The sequence below is a fragment of the Colius striatus genome, chromosome 2, assembly GCF_028858725.1.
Source record: "Colius striatus isolate bColStr4 chromosome 2, bColStr4.1.hap1, whole genome shotgun sequence".
Classification (NCBI taxonomy): domain Eukaryota; kingdom Metazoa; phylum Chordata; class Aves; order Coliiformes; family Coliidae; genus Colius; species Colius striatus.
In genome coordinates this window covers 55,666,251-55,683,759 of record NC_084760.1, presented here as the reverse complement: position 1 = coordinate 55,683,759, position 17,509 = coordinate 55,666,251, and the positions used below count along the sequence as shown (strand labels likewise).

Genomic DNA, 17,509 nt, shown 5'->3' with positions numbered 1-17,509 from the left:
AGGTTGCATTTTAGTATGCCTCTAAATAAAATGCTGCTGTTCCTTGTATGATTAGTGGGAAATAAGTAACTTTCAAGGTCCTCAAAAGGAGATCTTCCCTCATCAAGTTCAGAATTCTTTACTGGGCAGACAAGATTTCCTTTTGGGGGTCTTCAGAGTAAGCTACCTTTTTCCCAGCAATTATATAGGGAAGAAATACCTTTCATTTGGGGAATATACTCCCTTTTTACCATTTCTTCATTTGAATTTCACTTCACAGGAAAGCAGTTCACTCTAGGTTTGTAAACGTCTCATAGCAAAATGTTTAAGTAGATTTGTAAAGACACTAGGCATAACTAAATCAACAACCAGACATTCTTCTCACACAAAATAGGAACACATTATTTTTTTTCCTGTAGTTCAAACCAGACTGAATGATCAAAGTGTCATTTTTGCTGTATATCAACACAATGTGAATGTCTTCCATTCATGTCTCTAACTGGCTATGTTTCTGGTTTGCTATCTGAGAAATGGGATATAACTATTATTTTCTTGATTTCGTAGTGTGCTTTGAACTCCACAGACAAAAGTACTGTTCTCAGCATCACAAATATATGCTCATAAGCTATTGCAAAATTTCTTTCTTCAGAAGAAATGCAGCTAGCCACGTGATTAAGTGATTTTTTTTTTTTTTTGGGTACAATCCTTTGAGAACTTTGCTCTTGCCATTCACATTGATATTTCCCTTTCAAATTTGTCTTGGTATCCAATGCTGTCAATAGCTCAGCACGAAATCCCCCCTAGGCAAATAAAGATTATCAAAACCAAACTCAGTGCCCCGCCCCCAAATTCTATTTTTATATTCTAAACAAAGTCCTGAAACCTGATTTTTTATTTTTCTCTCTTCTGTGCTCCTTCCAATATGACTTTTTCAAAAATCTTGATGAATACATACACTGATAATGGCAGAAATGTTGTAATAACATGGACATGACCAAAGCTTATTGCAGAGTGTTTCACAGGTAGTTCTCATGATGCTTGGCAAACTTTTTAATTTCCGAGACAGAACAGGTAAAATGGACAGCCATGGACAAAACACTGTCAGGTTACAAATTCGTCAGCTAACGTGCTTAGGCTTTGCTGTGACAGTGATTAAATAATACAAAGATAATTCCATGCAAGGTACTGAGCTAAACCAACTATTTGAGACATTGAAGCAAATCTGCTCTTCCACACATCAATGACCTCTTCAGACCCCTTTATTCCTATTATCTTTAATTCCGTGTTTAATTAATGTATGTCTCTACAAATGTATTTTGTGAATACGCATGGCACGTTTGTAGAGTGTAAAATGTCTTTTTACATATGCTGTACAGTAAATCTACATTTATGTAAAGACATCTTAAAGCTATTTTTTATAACTAGCAACTATTGGGAGCCTGTGCATTTGTTGGAGCTTAGTACAACTGATTAACAGTCCTTATAAAGCCAAGACACTACTGACATCTCTGATTACAGGAGGAAGGTTTTGGACATGTAAGTTTCCATAACTTTTCCATATATTTTTTAATATTTGTTTCATGAAAGAAACATCATGTAAGGAGACATTTTTATATCTTCACAGAGACCTGAAACTAACATTTTTTTACACTTTTTTCTCCCCCTTTTTTCATTTAGTTGCTTGGACAGGCGTATTCAGTGCTTCTACTAAGTTCCTCATATTGCAGGATTTTTTTTTATATGCATATTAGCATGCATAATTACAACAAGGTTTTATTCTACTCAATATACAGTACAGGTAAGAAATTGAGAGGAATTCCTCCCAAGCATCTGAATTCTATTTTTAGCACTTCAATTCTGCTATAAAAATTAGATATCAATTCCTACAATAATTAAAATTTTAAAAAGTTCTCAGTTCAAATTTATCTATTAAAAATTGACTTACCTATTAAAGATTTTCTACAGGAAGCAAGGGAAAGGTGGAAACTCTTTATGTATCCTGATGTGTAAAAGAGGAATGCCTTCAAAGGATATTGGAGTATGTCAAGGATAGTTATTTTCCTTACCCTTTTTTGTATTCTTATGAATGTCACAACTGCAGTTACCACTGCTAGAATTTGTTTCAGTAAAATAAAAGCTGCAGACAAGAAGACCTGTAGCCTAACTTCTTAACAGAGAGATTCATATTAAAACAGAAGTTTTATTCTTGGTGAAGAACCCAGTTGCACCAAATTATAATACATCCTACTTTCACTTTCTGGAAAGAATATATTAATACTCATTAACTTGAAGCTGAAGTCAGGCATTAGAAAGCATTATATAAATTACAGATAAGTGCATAAATAAAAGATTTGCAAACAAAACAAATTGATAAGCTTCAAAACAAATTTTCAGTAGATACATTGTTCTAAAAAGACACTCTGTGGGGCTGTAAGAGTCATTTGTATTTTCTGACCAGACAGCTAGTGTACTCTAAAATCAGCATTGTGCTGGTTTACACCAAGGTTTGGCCCGTATATCCAAAAGATCTATGAAGATTTTGCTCACCACTGTGTCACAACTTGCATATGTATGGAATATTGACTAAATCCTGAAGCCCTTACAAGGAGAAAAATTCTACTGATGTTAAGAATTTTATCTGGTAAGTATTTAAAAATCAGATATCCTATTCTACTAACTGTAAGTGTGGGCATCTAGAACAAACATTCAAATATGGGACTTAATGTAAACCTTAGAGACACATCTCACCATGTTCAGCATGATGTTACAAGGTGTGTAAAAAATAAAACAAAAAAATAGTACACAAGAGTTCATCAATCTTTCAAGTCTCTCAAATCATAGATGCAGTATTACAACAGTTTCTACAACTGAAAACTTGTAGCACAGACTGAAAAGACATTCAGACTCTGCATCTTTTCTCTTTGCATTTCATAACATGTATCATGAAAATAGAGCAGAAAAGCAATGACTTGTTCAGACAAACTCTTGCAATGCAATTGCATGTTGAGGCATACACTATTTATCAGCATTACTAATGAACTGCAAAGTAGGAAAGCTTTATCTGTGTGCTGCCTGGGCTAATCTGGTGATGCTGGAAGAGGCCAGGTTGTCTCAGCCCTGAGAAATGCCAAAGCTGCTGCCACAGGAGTTACAGCTGAACTCCAAGATGACATGCTTCCAAGATTTCACTCTCCTCTCTCTCTTAACTCATCCCAGTCTACTAAATCTTAGAGCTGCAACTATCTTGAGCAAGGAAAGGTGACCTACAAGTAGTGACTTTGAAACTTCAGTGATCAGCGAATTGATAGAAGAAATTCTTTAAATTCTGGCACTTGGGAGGAAGGGTTGCCGTGAGCTATCTCCTCCACTGTGGATCAGTTAAGGAATTCCCTGCATTGCCAAGACATGCTTACAATACCTCTAACTATTCAGATGTCTTGGTGGGCACCCTGTATCTTCTCACTCTGATTGCAGAGTTAAGTCCTATATAAGAAATTACATTCTTGCCTCAGTATACAACAGGTTGCACACACATCAGCCAGCACACAAAGATGACACAGTCCCTGTGTTTCAGCAGATTTACCCAATCTCTAGAGAAATTTGTGGCCCTTCAGAGGTAAAATATGTTTCTCTATTATGGCACATGTTCAATATATACAGTTACAGTACAAACAAAGCAAAAGTGTCCTAAACACATAGGCTGAGATGTTTGACTATAACTTGCTCATATTAATCCTTACTTGGAGCGGGATGCTGTTATTCTATGGAAAGTTTTACTATATTAATAATGACATTGTTTTAATATACAATCTATAATATATCTAAGTACATTGAATAGGTATGATTTCTTGTATAAACCTTCAATTAAATATACTTGTCTAACAATGTCACCTTGTATGCTTGTCAGAGATTGGTAAAAATATATATATGTATCCAGTCTCCCAGTGCACAGGATTCACTGATTAACTTTTACCTCTGCTTCCAGGCTTTACTTTCAATTACCAGTTATTACACTGTACTTAGAGGACTATTTCCTCATTCCAAGGGAGAATGGAGTTCTGGAAAAATTCTTGATGTGCACCCAAAATGCAAGAAAAGTACCTCCAATGTGTCCTCGTGTTACAATACCCAGATTAGGGTAACAAGCCAGGGTACTTGTGAACCGTAAATAAAAAGGTAAGAAAGAAACCTCACAGATCCAAACAGCTAAATAACACAGCTGTCAAAGAGTTGTTTCCATCTGTTATCTTTATCACAATGCTACATGTTTTATGCTAAATCACAATCCTAAGCCACATCATTACTTGGGAAATCAATTCCTAGCGTTAGGAAATATTCAACTGATTACAACATCTCCAGGTTCTTATATTCCCTTTTTATGTTTGCACTGACATGAGCATTGCAGAGAGAAAACAAACCAGTAGTCAATATGCTAGCTGCAACATGGCTTCCTATGAGAAGGACAACATTTGATTGGCTTTGAGATTTCTCTTTGTCCAATATGTGTTTCTCTGTGTGTATGTCTGTGCATGTGTGAGCACACACACATCTTCTTTTTTATGGTGCACTTCATGGACATACTTAATAGTCACTCATTTCCACAGCATTTGTTTCCATAACTTATAAAGTCAAATTGGAGGATTATATTGTATTTACAAACAAGTTGGCACTTACAGAATAAATTATAATTTCCTCCTTTTTTTTTTTTTTTGTGATTTTATTTTCCTTTTTTCTCCTCTTCTTTTTCACCCCAGGGCATCCAGAATCCAGGCAGGCAGAATAGTAAAATCTGTTGCCTGCTGCCATTATGCTACATTAACAAGAGTAAATAGGATTCCAGCTGGTACACTCTTTCCCAATGGTTTGCTTGTTGCTGAGAGGCAGTGCCTTCCACCTCAGTTCACGTCTGATGCTCAGGAACTGTTAGTCAAGTGAAAGCAAAGGCTGCATGTTTTCTTCCTCATTCTTATCCATGCGTTTCAGCACCCCAGGATCCACAACTGACTGAGACCTGCAGAGGGGACAATATGTTTATTTGACATTTCTATATCAAGATAAATAAGGGCAAACTTCAGCTTTCCTTTGTTTATTTTAATTCCTGATAGAGCTTAAAAATAATGGTACAGCATTACCCAAGCATCTCATCATTGCAAATGGTCAGAAAATACCCTCTTGGAGTAATTACATGGCTCAGTGCTGGTTTGTGGATATAGGAGCAAAAGGTAGAATAAAATGGATCCTCTTACCTTCAGTGAAACAGGATGCATCCTCAGCATACAACAGAAGACAAACTAAGTTGTCTTTTGCACTGACCCTCTCTAACAGACGGTTATACGCACCAGGCTGGTAAAGAAGGTACAATCAGCTACCCAGCTGATTAATGCAACACTGCCATTAGTGCCATGTGTTAGCTAGATGCACAAGTTGCTCCTTTTCTGAAGTACTTACACAGAGCACTGAGAGATCCTAAATCAATCCTGGCGAAATCTGCCATGGCCAACAGGATTTCTGGAGCAGTGCACACATCTGTCAGACTCATCAGCTCAAACAGAGCAGAGAAAGATGGTAAGGGCAAATTCCATCATGACTGTACAATTTCTCCAGATTCTCTGATTCAGCACAGCAGCATAAAACTGGTACTGGTATCATGCAACAGCCATGTGTGAGGGGAAAAAGAGGAAACTCAAACCTCCAGTAAAGTAAAAACACTCCATTAAAAGAAAAGTTCAAAGTGTTAAGATGGGTCTTACATCACCAATGTAGCAAAAGCAACTCTTGTTAGATGTTTCCTTTAGTGAGATGAACCTCATGCTAGAAATGTCTCTTTCTCTTCCCTCCTATAAAAAAGATTTGAAATGGCTAGAGCATGTCTTATCCCTATAATGTAGGCATCTGTTTTTTTGATCAGTGGAAGGACACTGTAACTGCATCATTGCTACAGATTTTCTTACGTGAAGGGTACAAAGAAAAATCTTTTACAATCTCATCTAAAAAAACCATACAGAGTCAGTCCCCTACCCTTATAAAATGTCATCATCCACTGAAACTGATGAATGAAATAGCAAAAGGCAATGTGGTCTTTCTCAAAAATTGTATAGAAAACCTTCAAAAACACACAAAAACCATCTGAATTAAAGCCTAGGCGAAACTTTAAGCACAAAGGAATTTTCTAATAAGACTTACCATAGTCTGTTACTAATGCTAAAATCAAGAAAATTAGCTTTAAAAATGTGATGGTCTCTCTTGTGATAAACATAATTTAAAAATTTTAATTAAAACTGTGCAATAACTCTCATCTAGAAGGCTAGTCAATTCCTCAGGCAGAAAACTAAACCACTAAATTAAAAATGCTTTTTAAAAATCTTCACGAGGTACCATCCCAATGCAAAGCTGATTGAAAATTTGCTGCTGGGAAGCTATACTCCTGGAAAATCCAGTTCATCATGATAAAAAATGCTGTGGAAGCACACTAATTTCAAAGGACTCCCAACTGAATGTAAGTACTAATAGGAGACTGAGCTTCTCCCTCAGCTGCCAATTTCCAAATCTCATCTGGGGAACTGAAAGGGAGCTGGAGAGGCTGAAATCTGGCCTCAAATTCCCAGCGAGGCAGTTTCGGCCATGAATTTCCAGGGCCTCCAAACTCCTAAATGCCAAGGCAGATGTGAAAAGGGAACTGCACAAATCCTGATCTGTGGCTTGTAAGTTCTGGAGCCTAAATGTCTTGAAGAAGGAGAAATTATTTTCATTCAGTTTTAAATCAACATTTACTATCGTGTTTCATTCCATTCAATAGCAACTCACAAATAAAGGAATGTTAACATTTGTATGAGTCTATGGCACTTTCTATCCACACTTTCCAAACAACTTTACAGCCATTACTGAATAAATTCTCACAAAACATGGTAGGACAGAGTTGTACTACAAAGACCCATCACAGACGTTGAGGAATCAAAGCCACACACTCATAAAAGTTGATCAACACAGACATCTGCCCTGCTGGGTTAGACAAGAAGGGGAGATAAAAAGGGGACACAAGCCTCCAGCTGGGTGCCTCAGCCATAAGAGCTGGGAGCGGACATAGCTAAACCTGACTGCTGAGACAGCTGCATGTGCCATAAATATGTTTCCCCTAGTGGTCTCTTACAAGTGAGAATGATTTCTCCCTATCTGCACCACACTCCCCACAATCAGCCTTCCTTTCAAGCAGAGGTATCCAATTCACCAAAAGTTCAAAGAGATATGGAGGAACATTGGTGGTTCATATACGGGCAAAAAAGAGTGACAAAGAAGTTAATTCTCATCAGGGTTTTAGTTTAAGAATTATATTTTTTCAGAGCAATAAACTAATTTTTAAATGACAAGCCAAATTAAACAAGAACATTGTTGGAGATCTGCTAGATACTTGAGAAATTTGTTCTAAGAGAAGTTAAGCATTTTTCATTTACTTACTGTCATGGGATTTTATATGTTAAAAATCTTCTTCTGTACTAACATACCACACTGAGTGTGGTTTTAAACTGAGAGAAACAATCCAACATGTGCCAAATACAAGTTAAATTTATTTTTTAACTAAACAGACTTTATCTGTTTTGCCTTAACTTTTCAACTTCTGTTTTAACACAGTCTATGCACTTTAATACGTGAAGTCCTGGGACTTTCTATTTATCTTAGTATCATTCACTTCTTGGTACTAGCACAGTAAGTTTATTCAGTACTTTTAATATCCAACAGCAAAGAAGGAGGATTTCAATAGACGCTGCAGCCACACTAACTGAAAAAGACCAGGTATGTGAAGAAATTTCAGCTCAATATTATGTAGATACAAATTTCAACATTTCTGCAGTATATCTCCTACTGTGTCAGCTAACCCAGAATAAAAAAAGTGTCAATTTGAAGCTTATACTGGAGTGTAATTCTGCATGAAGAATATTTCAAGTTCAAGTTAAATAAGAATTAAAATTATTCATGAAAGAATGAAGAATCTAGTTAATCTGCTGCTGATCCATTTAATAATGTGCTTGTCCCGGATAATCTGAAAAAGTCTGCTCCAAAGGGTCTTGTCACAGGTCACCTCATTTTTTTTGTTGCATCCTCAGATGAAGCATTTCAGTTGGAAAAGATCTTTAAGATCATTTGAGTCCAAATCCTTGCACTCCACTCCTTTTTTCATTTTTATTTCTATGGAAATTTCCTTTTGTGCCTTCTTTGTTTCCCAAAAAAATATCTCCCTGTCAAATCACATTGTCCTCTCCAATCTATGCAACATTTTCCAACCAAAATATCTTCCTGACTGAGGAGTCTGAAAATATTTTATCTTGTTTGACCTGCTTCCAGAACCTCTCTCCCTTTTGCATCAAATGCCATCTTCTGAAACTGAATTCTTGTCTTAGCATAACCTGAATTAATTGTAATGACTTTAGATATTGTTTTCTGCCCTGTTTGTTCTCTTCTGACTCATTGCTAGGCCTACCTCTTATGAGCTGCACTGACTTCTGCTGCCCTGCTCAACCTTTTCTAGCATTCCACCGTAATCTTTCTCTTCTACTGCCCTGGCAAGGTTGGACCAGGTTTACTCCTCCTAAATGAATTGCCTCACTGCTTTCACAGTTACTGATGAGGCAATTAACCTCTTCCTATTGTTCATTTTATTTTGAATGGTAACATGTAAAAAACAATTATACTATATCTTCTGAAGAGAAGAATATTGTCATGGTTTGACATGATAGCCTTTTCTGGTAAGGGGGAAGGGACTGTAAAGATGGCTCCTGTAAGAAGTTGCTCGCAACTCTCCCCAGCTCAGATCCAGACCTACTTCTGGGGCTGAGCCAATTAGATGCCTCCACGATCACTTTTTTGAGAAGAGGCCGGAAGGGAGGTTTCTTCCTCCATTTTCTTTTCTTCTGCCTCTTCTTCTTTCTTCTGGCTGGTGGTGGTGCAAGGAGTAGGAACAGTGAGAGAAACAACCATGAGGACTCCAAGGTCAGTGATGAAAGAGAGGAGGAGGTGTGCTGTAGCAGAGACTCCCCTGCATTTTATGGAGAGAACTGGTGAAGCTGAGATTTATTTTCATTTCTTTAAAGACCCCGCATCGGCGGTAGAGACTCATTTTGATAATGAGCCCTCATCAGGGGCAGTGATTTTCTTCTTTAAAACTATGGCTGGAGCAGGCCCTGTCCCGAGGAAGGGACCCAATATCCACAGCTGTAACTGTGGGGAGGAACCCACGACAAAGCAGCTCATTAAACTTATGCCCAGAAGAGGCCTTGTCCCGAGAGAGGGACCCTGCAACTGCAGAAACTGCAACTGCGATGAAGAATCCACGCCAGAGATATTCACCAAGGACTGCGTCCCGTGTGAAGGACCCTGTATTAGCAGAAGCTGCGGCTGTTGGGAACACCCCACACCAGAGAAGTTCATTAAGGACTGTGTTCCGGGGGAGGAACCCCGTGTTGGAGCAGGGGAAGAATGCCAGGAGTCGTCCTCATCTGAGAAGACAGAAGCGGCAGAGCCCATCTGTGAGAGACTGACCACATCCCCCACTCCCTGCCCCCCTGAGCTGTTGCGGGGGAAGGAGGTAGAGATATCGGGAGCAGTGAGCTGGGTCCGGGAAGAAAGGAGGGATGGAGATCTTAAAGTGCTGGTTGTAATTTTCTCATCATCCTACTGCCTTTTTTTGCTTTCATTCTGTTCTATTTCTTGTAGAAATAAACTTTCCTACTTTCCTCTCTAAGTCGAGTACTGGAGTCTGTTTTGCCCAGAACCATAATTGGCAGCGAGCCCTCCCTGTCCTTGTCTCAATCCACAACAACCTTGCTTATCTTTTTACTCCCATTTCGCTGGGGCCTCCACCATCCTAACGAGGGTGGGGGTGAATGGGGGCACCGAGCGAGAGACTGTCATGGTGCTGCTGTGCTAGCTGGGCCAAACCACGACAAATATCCAAGCACTAGGATGTTTACCACCTGAGTATAATGATTGGCACTGCTTTTGTCCCAATTCTCCTTATTACATTTTCTCATGTTGTGTGCAGTCACAGCAACTGACAGTTCAGGTGCTATAAAGGTCCTCACACCTACAGGCTGTTGGATATCAGGCACTGGGCTATGAGATGGAGGAAGGTTTATAGTTATCATCACCACTCAGCAGGATATTTGACCCCGGTATATCCTCTGCACTGTAGCTCACTCCTGCTAGCACAATCTCTTTAGTACGTACTGTAGGCTGAGGTGGGATATCAACTTATTTTTAACACAGTAAACACTACCTATATGGCAGCGCAGAAATAATTAGCTGCACTGAGCTCACAACTCACATGGTAATAATCAATATTATAGTCTCCAATCAACAGTGATCTCTTAAGAAAGGAAAAAAAACAGTTCTCATATATAATAAACTCAGGGAACTACCTACAGTTTCATAAAAGAGGAGGAAGGCAAATGTTAACCTCATGGCAATACTATAAGACCACAGTACCTTTAACTCACCTTTTCATGGATTTGGGAGAGAGTTCCTTTTCTAAATCTTTTGCAGGAGCATTGTAGGAGTCTGCATTGCATTCACTGTCATCATCATATTCATGGTCAAGCAGTGTTCTTGCCCATGTCCCCATATCATAAGGGGGCAACATTCCTCCAAACTCTGAAGGCAGGATCTCAGGGTGTATTAGTTGATGCAGGCTGTTGAGGTTATTACCATGCAGGAATATCTGTATGTGAACATGCAGGTAAAAAACAAAGCAGTATCACAAAAATCATCAAGGCATAAATTATATCAACATTATTAGATGACATTTTAAAGTTTTAATATTCTGGCTGTTTTGGGCTAAGAGAGGTGGCCACCAAGACACAAACAGCCTCTGCCTTAAGCATGGTTCATAAACTTACAAAGTGATTAATGCATAAACGACCCAAAATGTTTGCAGGACAAGGGGTATAAAGAGGGGAGCCTAACTGATGTCTGGTAACTACACAGACAGACTGCATGTCTCTTGTTATTTAATCTCCTTAAATAAATTAATGCATAAATTAAAAACATAAATAAAATTAATATTCACTGTATACATTAAGGAATACATATTGACTTTCAGCATCCATCCATGAGTTGTATAAATAAGATAAATAGTGCAGTGTAATGAAAACTTCACTGGAAAGACTTTCTTCATTAATATTGTGGTAGTGGTAACTACCGTACATACTTGACAATATATGAAGTAAGTAATAACAAAATAACTTCTGTTATGAGGGAATAATTGATGGGCTATTTGATATTTTCCATCTGTGTTTTGGTAGATTGATTTTCATAAATGCTTTACATTTATGTATATTGAGATGACATATGTATATGAATACTTGTGTTTATGTTTAATCTTATTGTTTCTCCTCAAGAGATCAGGAATGTGTGACTGATGAGGACTAGAAGGAGAGCACTTCTGGATTTGGACAGCCTTTTGCCACAGATACTAGGTACCTGCAGATTTACCACTGGGAGGAAATGCCTGCCCTTAGGTATGGCTACACAGACAGCTCACAGTAGCTGTTTCTACACTAGCGAGTAAGATGGGCCAGGATTCATCCTTTGGAACTAGGAGCAAGTGCCATGGCACAGTTCACATCCATACAGCTAAACTCCTTTCATCTCCAGAATAAGCTCACCTCATCCATACTGTTTATTGGTCCGTGTCATCCCCAAACTGTTCCCGGGCAATGTCTAAGAAAGCACTAGCTGGCCACAGCCAGTGCCCTGCCAAAAAGTGTACAATTAAACAGTAGGAGTGGCAGTGCCCAACCCTTTTTAACTGACTAGCACAGAAGCAGCCACGAAGGCAAGGTAGGATGTTGCCTCCTAACAGCTGTACGCTGCATTTCATTCCCCTCAGGGCAGGCAGAGATTTGCCTGTACAGAACAGACATAAAGCGTAGTCAACTGACATTCCCCTTCACCTTGCAGGGACTTCTCTGGACAGCTACACTCCTAGCATGATTTATTAAGAGTTAAATTAAAAAAGACCAAATATATGCATGTCTTGTATTGCCTATTTCTGCCCATCTTCCAGTCAGCTATGGAGACACAAAGCTTCATATGACTATGCAAACCCAGTAACGTTATTCCATCCCAGAAAGGAATTTATCCTTGTATGAAAGAACAAATATTAATGGTGAAAGTAATCTGGTTTATGGTGCCTTTCTAATTGAACGTTTCACTTCTTAACAATTGTTTTTATACATGTCTAGTACTGCATTTAACTGAATATAGCTACCAGTTGCAAATCTACAAGACATAATAAAAAAAATATAAAATAATTCAGGATAAACACAAGAAATAAATAACAGACCTGATAACATTCTGAAGAGAATTCTGTTTGGTTTGGGTTTTTTCCACAATCATTTGTTCTGCCTCTTACATTTTTTTCTTAGATTAATTTCAAATTTTATGTGCTGGACTTAACTTTCACGTCTTTCCACTAAGTTTTATACTCTACATCAATACTTAACCACCTAACTACTTCTTATATATATTCAGTATTGACAAAAATAGTTGTAAAACATCAACTTTTATGAAAATATATACCATTGATTCAGGTACTTAAATAAAAATTTAGTTGCTATCTGGTAAGTACTCATGTTAAACTGCCTTGTCACTTATTTTTAATGTTGTAGCACACCCATGAGCTGTACTTTACTACCTGCTTATGCATACACAGAACTTGACCTCACATGTATCTGGAACTATAATGTTCTTTGTTGAAGCTGTAGTCAACAGAGTGCAACTGAATCCTGCAAAATGGAGTTTTATTTGCATAACAGATATTACATAAAAAGCTTTGTGATCTATAGTTCAAAATTTGTGACTATATCTTAAGCACAATCTGTCAGTAAAAAACAGCTGAACACCAATGATCGTTGTGGCCTTGTATAGACTGTGCTTGAAGAAAGAAAACAGGGTCTCTTAGGGAGCTGATCTCATTTTAAAAAAAAGATTTTAAATCATCACATTCTTTATAATGACTTTGTATGTGATGCTGATTTTTTTTTGGATGATAAATTTCCTGTTACAAAAATAATATTGTTCTTTGTGCTATCACCAGCCAGCTCTAATTTATTGCACTGATGCAAATGCTGCAAGTTCTGCAACATCTCGGAGACTGCTCGTGCTCATGCACAGACATGTGTGCACAGATTTCCTTTCATGGGCTCTCACTCAAATCAGTATTTGTAAACTACTGTATACCAGTTGTGTATCTTAGGTCATGCTAATGTCAAGGAAATCACAGTAGGAAAGGACTTCATACTCATTACTTCTGTTCTTAAAAGAAAGACAAATAATTTCAGCAGAAATTTAATAGAATTGAATAGACTCTTAATAGAAACTGTAATGTTGGCAATATTTTAATATCACCCAGGAGAAAGTATATGCTTACATTTTAAAATACACTTAAGCGTACTGCTTGACTGTGTCCTTAAAAGACACCACTATGTTTCTAAAACAGTTAAAGACACTCTTTACAATGCAGATGTATTTAAATACTTTCCACCCATAGCAAGCTGACATATTGTGTATATTATTAGAGTATGATACATCTGCTGACTACAGCTGCTAGGTAATGGACAATTTAACAGAAGAATACCCTTTTTCGTGTCTTCTCCTTTAAAAAGGGCCGTATAACTGTGTAGAGGGCATGGATATACCATGGCTGATTGACGAAATGTATTCCTCCAAACCGAGCTGGAAAACTGTCCTGTATGTCACAAAACAAACACATAAAATGTGAATTGACTTTTAACAGAAGTTGCACACACATCAAATCAGGTGGTTTTTTTTTTCCATGCTGAATGCTGTAGTTTTAACAATAAACCTTAAAAAAGAAGAAACCGAAGAAACTGTGTTCTCTCAGTCCAGTTCCAGTCTTCCTCACCAAGCAGCAACAACCTCTAGACAGAGTGATGAGGACACGTGCTGAGACAGCAAATAGATTCAAAATAAAGGCATGGCATTTCTAATCTCCAAAAATGCTTTCAACATTTACAATTTGCCCATAATCCATCTACACAATATATTTTTCCCTTTTCTACTTCTATAGATTTTACTTGTTTCTAATAGTAACTGTCTCAACTCTTTCTATGTCATTGAAGAGCGTTAGAAATTCCTCTCTTGTTTCCACCTTAAAAGGAAAGTGTAAATCTAAACTACTATTCAAAATGTCTCCAGTATTATTCATATTTCATAAAACTGAGAATGTATTAAACATTATGCATAAACAGTTATGCAATATCCATGACAGTAATTCTTGTCACATAGTCAGAGGCCTTTTGGGAGCTTAAATGTAAGGATAGCAATATCTGTATTGAAGCAATGACTTTTCTTTTTTCCTTGCTGAAAAACACAAGGAGCAGACAAGTCACTAGGAAAGATTCTGATCTCCATTTTCAATGGCTAAGTCAAGAGAATAATCCAGACAGTTTGGCAGTTTGAAAAGGGCAGCCATTCTGACCTGAAAGTCTATTGCCAAATTCATTGTTTGTCCTCATTTTGACTTTGCCTGATGGATCATATGCTCCAACAATGCTATAAGATGCTGCTGTCACCTACAGTGGCAGTACTAAGCAAGGAACCAAGAGGTGTAAATTGACACATATCCCCTTTTGTTTTCATGGGTTAAATCAGAATCTTCTCATTGTTTAGGGATACAGACATTAAATGAATGGCTTTCATTTGAAGCTTATTCAGCAGTCCTCAACCATAGTAAGTCATGTTAGTCACTTAGATCAAAACCAGATTCCTCACAGCAGCAGCAATTCCAATCTCTGGCTTGGCCATACAGGCACAAATGAGGACATGCTTCCCAGCTACACTTCCTCCTCCTGTGTGGATGCAGTAAAGGCAGTTTCAGGCCTTGTGTGTCAGTGGCATCAGAGGCTCAAAAGGAGGCAATCAAACGGTTAGACTGGGCATTCTGCAAACAGACATATTTTTGTCCCTTCTGGAGACAAAACAACAGGTCATTGAGAAGCATCCAACAGTTTAGGTATAATCCACAGAGCACCATTTGAAGCTGACTTAAGGTCATACAACATACAGTAAAAAAAATAAAAGGCTAAGGAAAAAATCACAAACTGTATCAACCAATCAAGAACTGTCAGATAAGGAAAGCAGGAACTGTAGGAAGGAAATCTTTAATGACATGTTCTCAGATAGGAATGTACTTTGAAAAAGTGCCTATGCTAGGCAACCTCCTCAGTTGTGTGAATGTGTACAGAGCTGTGGGAACAACAAAGCCCAAATAAGTAACTTGCTTCACTCAAAAGTATCACTCAAATATGGGCAGGCACTCCTAATCCAGGGGGTCTTTACATCACCTCCTTCAAAATTGCAAAAACTTTGTGGATTACTAGATGATTTCCATAAGGGAAGCAACACCTTTACAATAATCTACAGGGAGGATAACAGCTAAAATACACATCACAAACATATGTCTGGCTACGGTACAAGTCAATGCAATTAACAGTCTATTTTACAGATTTTCTCCAGAAACATTTGATTAACAAGAGCCTTGAAATAGCACAATATTGTTGAAAGACTGTGCAACAGAGGTCTCATCTAAATGTCTGATTCCTGTCAGCACTGACTAAATGTCAAACAGAAGGGTTGATAATTTGACACGTAGTTCACCCTGTTCAATATCGTAAATCCCCAAACACCACTGTGAGAACACAACCTCTGCTACACAAAAGGTAGTAAATTATGTCCCTATCACAGCAATCCAACAAATCCATTAGGAAGGATAAATCATTGGGTGACACTTTAACCTTTAGTTGCTGGAGATACCATTCATCTACAGAAGGTCGTGTTTATTTGGTTTATCATGGCTGTTGCTCCAGTAAAAAAGTCCAGTGCAGCATGTTGTGTACCATGCACAAAAGAGCATACACTAGAGCTGCAGGAGAGATCTTTTGCAAGTTTCATCTAGATGTCTTTGAAGACATCTTCAGAGTTAACTCTGGAATGGTAATTGTGTTAAGCCATGTGGGAGTCAAAACACTATAACACAGGCACTATGGAAGAAAGCAAAGCAAACCAGTCACTCCCAGCTGCACACCTTCTTGCATGATTTTATAAGCTTTTAAACTCATACAAGTGCCTCAGAACTTACACACACCAAGTTGGTTTTCCATCGTTCAAAATATGTCTCCCACAGAAAAAAATGACAATTTGTAAATGAGAAGATCTCAAAAGGCAAACAACCATGCACATACGCAGACCCAGAGCCAAGCGTTTGTATTCTACCACAGGCTCAGAGTGACCAACTTGTCAATACTCGGTTATTTATCCAGATAATCAATTTCTAGCAGATAAAAGAAGTATCTTTATAAAAAACCATTTTAACACTCCCATTCTCTTTTTCTGCATCTGGGAATCTATTTACATATAGAGACATGAATATACGTGGAATGATCCTCAAATAGAAGGCACCACTTGATATGAACAGTCAATTTGTCTCACTGTTTTCCAGCAAGAATAAAGGCATTTTCCAGAACTGACAAAAGTTGGATATTTAACAATTTCTGTGAGTGAACTGAGGTGTCCAAATTCAGAAGTACTTCCTAAAGTGTGATTAGGAACCCTCAAAATTTGGGCCTGGAAAGAAAATTATCTTGCATTATATACAATGCTGGGACTAGAAATCAAAAGCTACTTAATGTAGATTCAAAACCCAATCTCAACAGCACCTTGTGAGAAAATAAAAAAGCGGAATAAGCAGCTACAGCTGCTGGAGAAACAGGTGTCAGAAGATCGTCTGGCTCTTCTCAGATGTATCTGACTTCCACAAGAGAATTTGCCAGACAGATGGCCATCCTACACAAACAGCAGGTAGGAATTTCTTCCAGATCACCGATTCTTGCACTTTTTTACATAGATTAAGTCACAAGCATAGTGGCAGCCATAACTGCCTCTGTAGACATATTGCACTTCAATGGAAAAGCCTGTAACCCATGAATCACATGAATTCTAAGTAAAAGGAATACCAGGCCAGAAAACAGTAAAAAATGTAGATCAGCCATGAAGTGAACTGTAAATTTGACTGGAAAAGTCATAAATCTGATAGATTACTACCAAACCAATTAAGAAATAACTGATTATGTATACACAATGTGTGGAATTTTTTTTAGAGTTCACAATAACCTCTGTTTATGTAGCAGAACAGAACCTAAGTGTGCCTCTGATGAACACAGTTTGGAACATTGCCAGAACACAGATGTAGGCAAACAGGTAATTACTATTATGGACCACAATCCTTGTGATATAAGGCTTATAAATGACAATTAAGAGTGAGAAGCTTACAAATGACAATTAATAATGGGCTGCTAAGGAAGAGGTAGACCCTATGCTACTCTTTGCAGGACTGGGTTACCAGTGCACTAACTGACCTCTCTTCTAACATCTGTAAGCCAGTATTGGAGAATAATCCCAAGCAAACTGCCTCCCCATGTTTCTGTCTCCAAGGACACGGGTTTGATTATTCACAGCACAG

The 17,509-nt window shown here is 38.0% G+C and overlaps 1 protein-coding gene across 1 annotated transcript in view; it reads right to left on the bottom strand.

Annotated features, from left to right (window-relative positions):
- Positions 1–4,902: 4,902 nt before the first annotated feature.
- The window catches only part of CLVS2 (clavesin 2), a 53,485-nt gene continuing 40,878 nt past the window's right edge, over positions 4,903–17,509 (bottom strand). Inside the window, exons 3-5 of the mRNA XM_061990529.1 lie at positions 13,607–13,717; positions 10,467–10,687; positions 4,903–4,990 (exon numbers count right to left, since the gene is read on the bottom strand). Coding sequence (XP_061846513.1) covers positions 4,903–4,990; positions 10,467–10,687; positions 13,607–13,717 — 420 coding nt within the window. The remainder of the gene's footprint in view (positions 4,991–10,466; positions 10,688–13,606; positions 13,718–17,509) is intronic.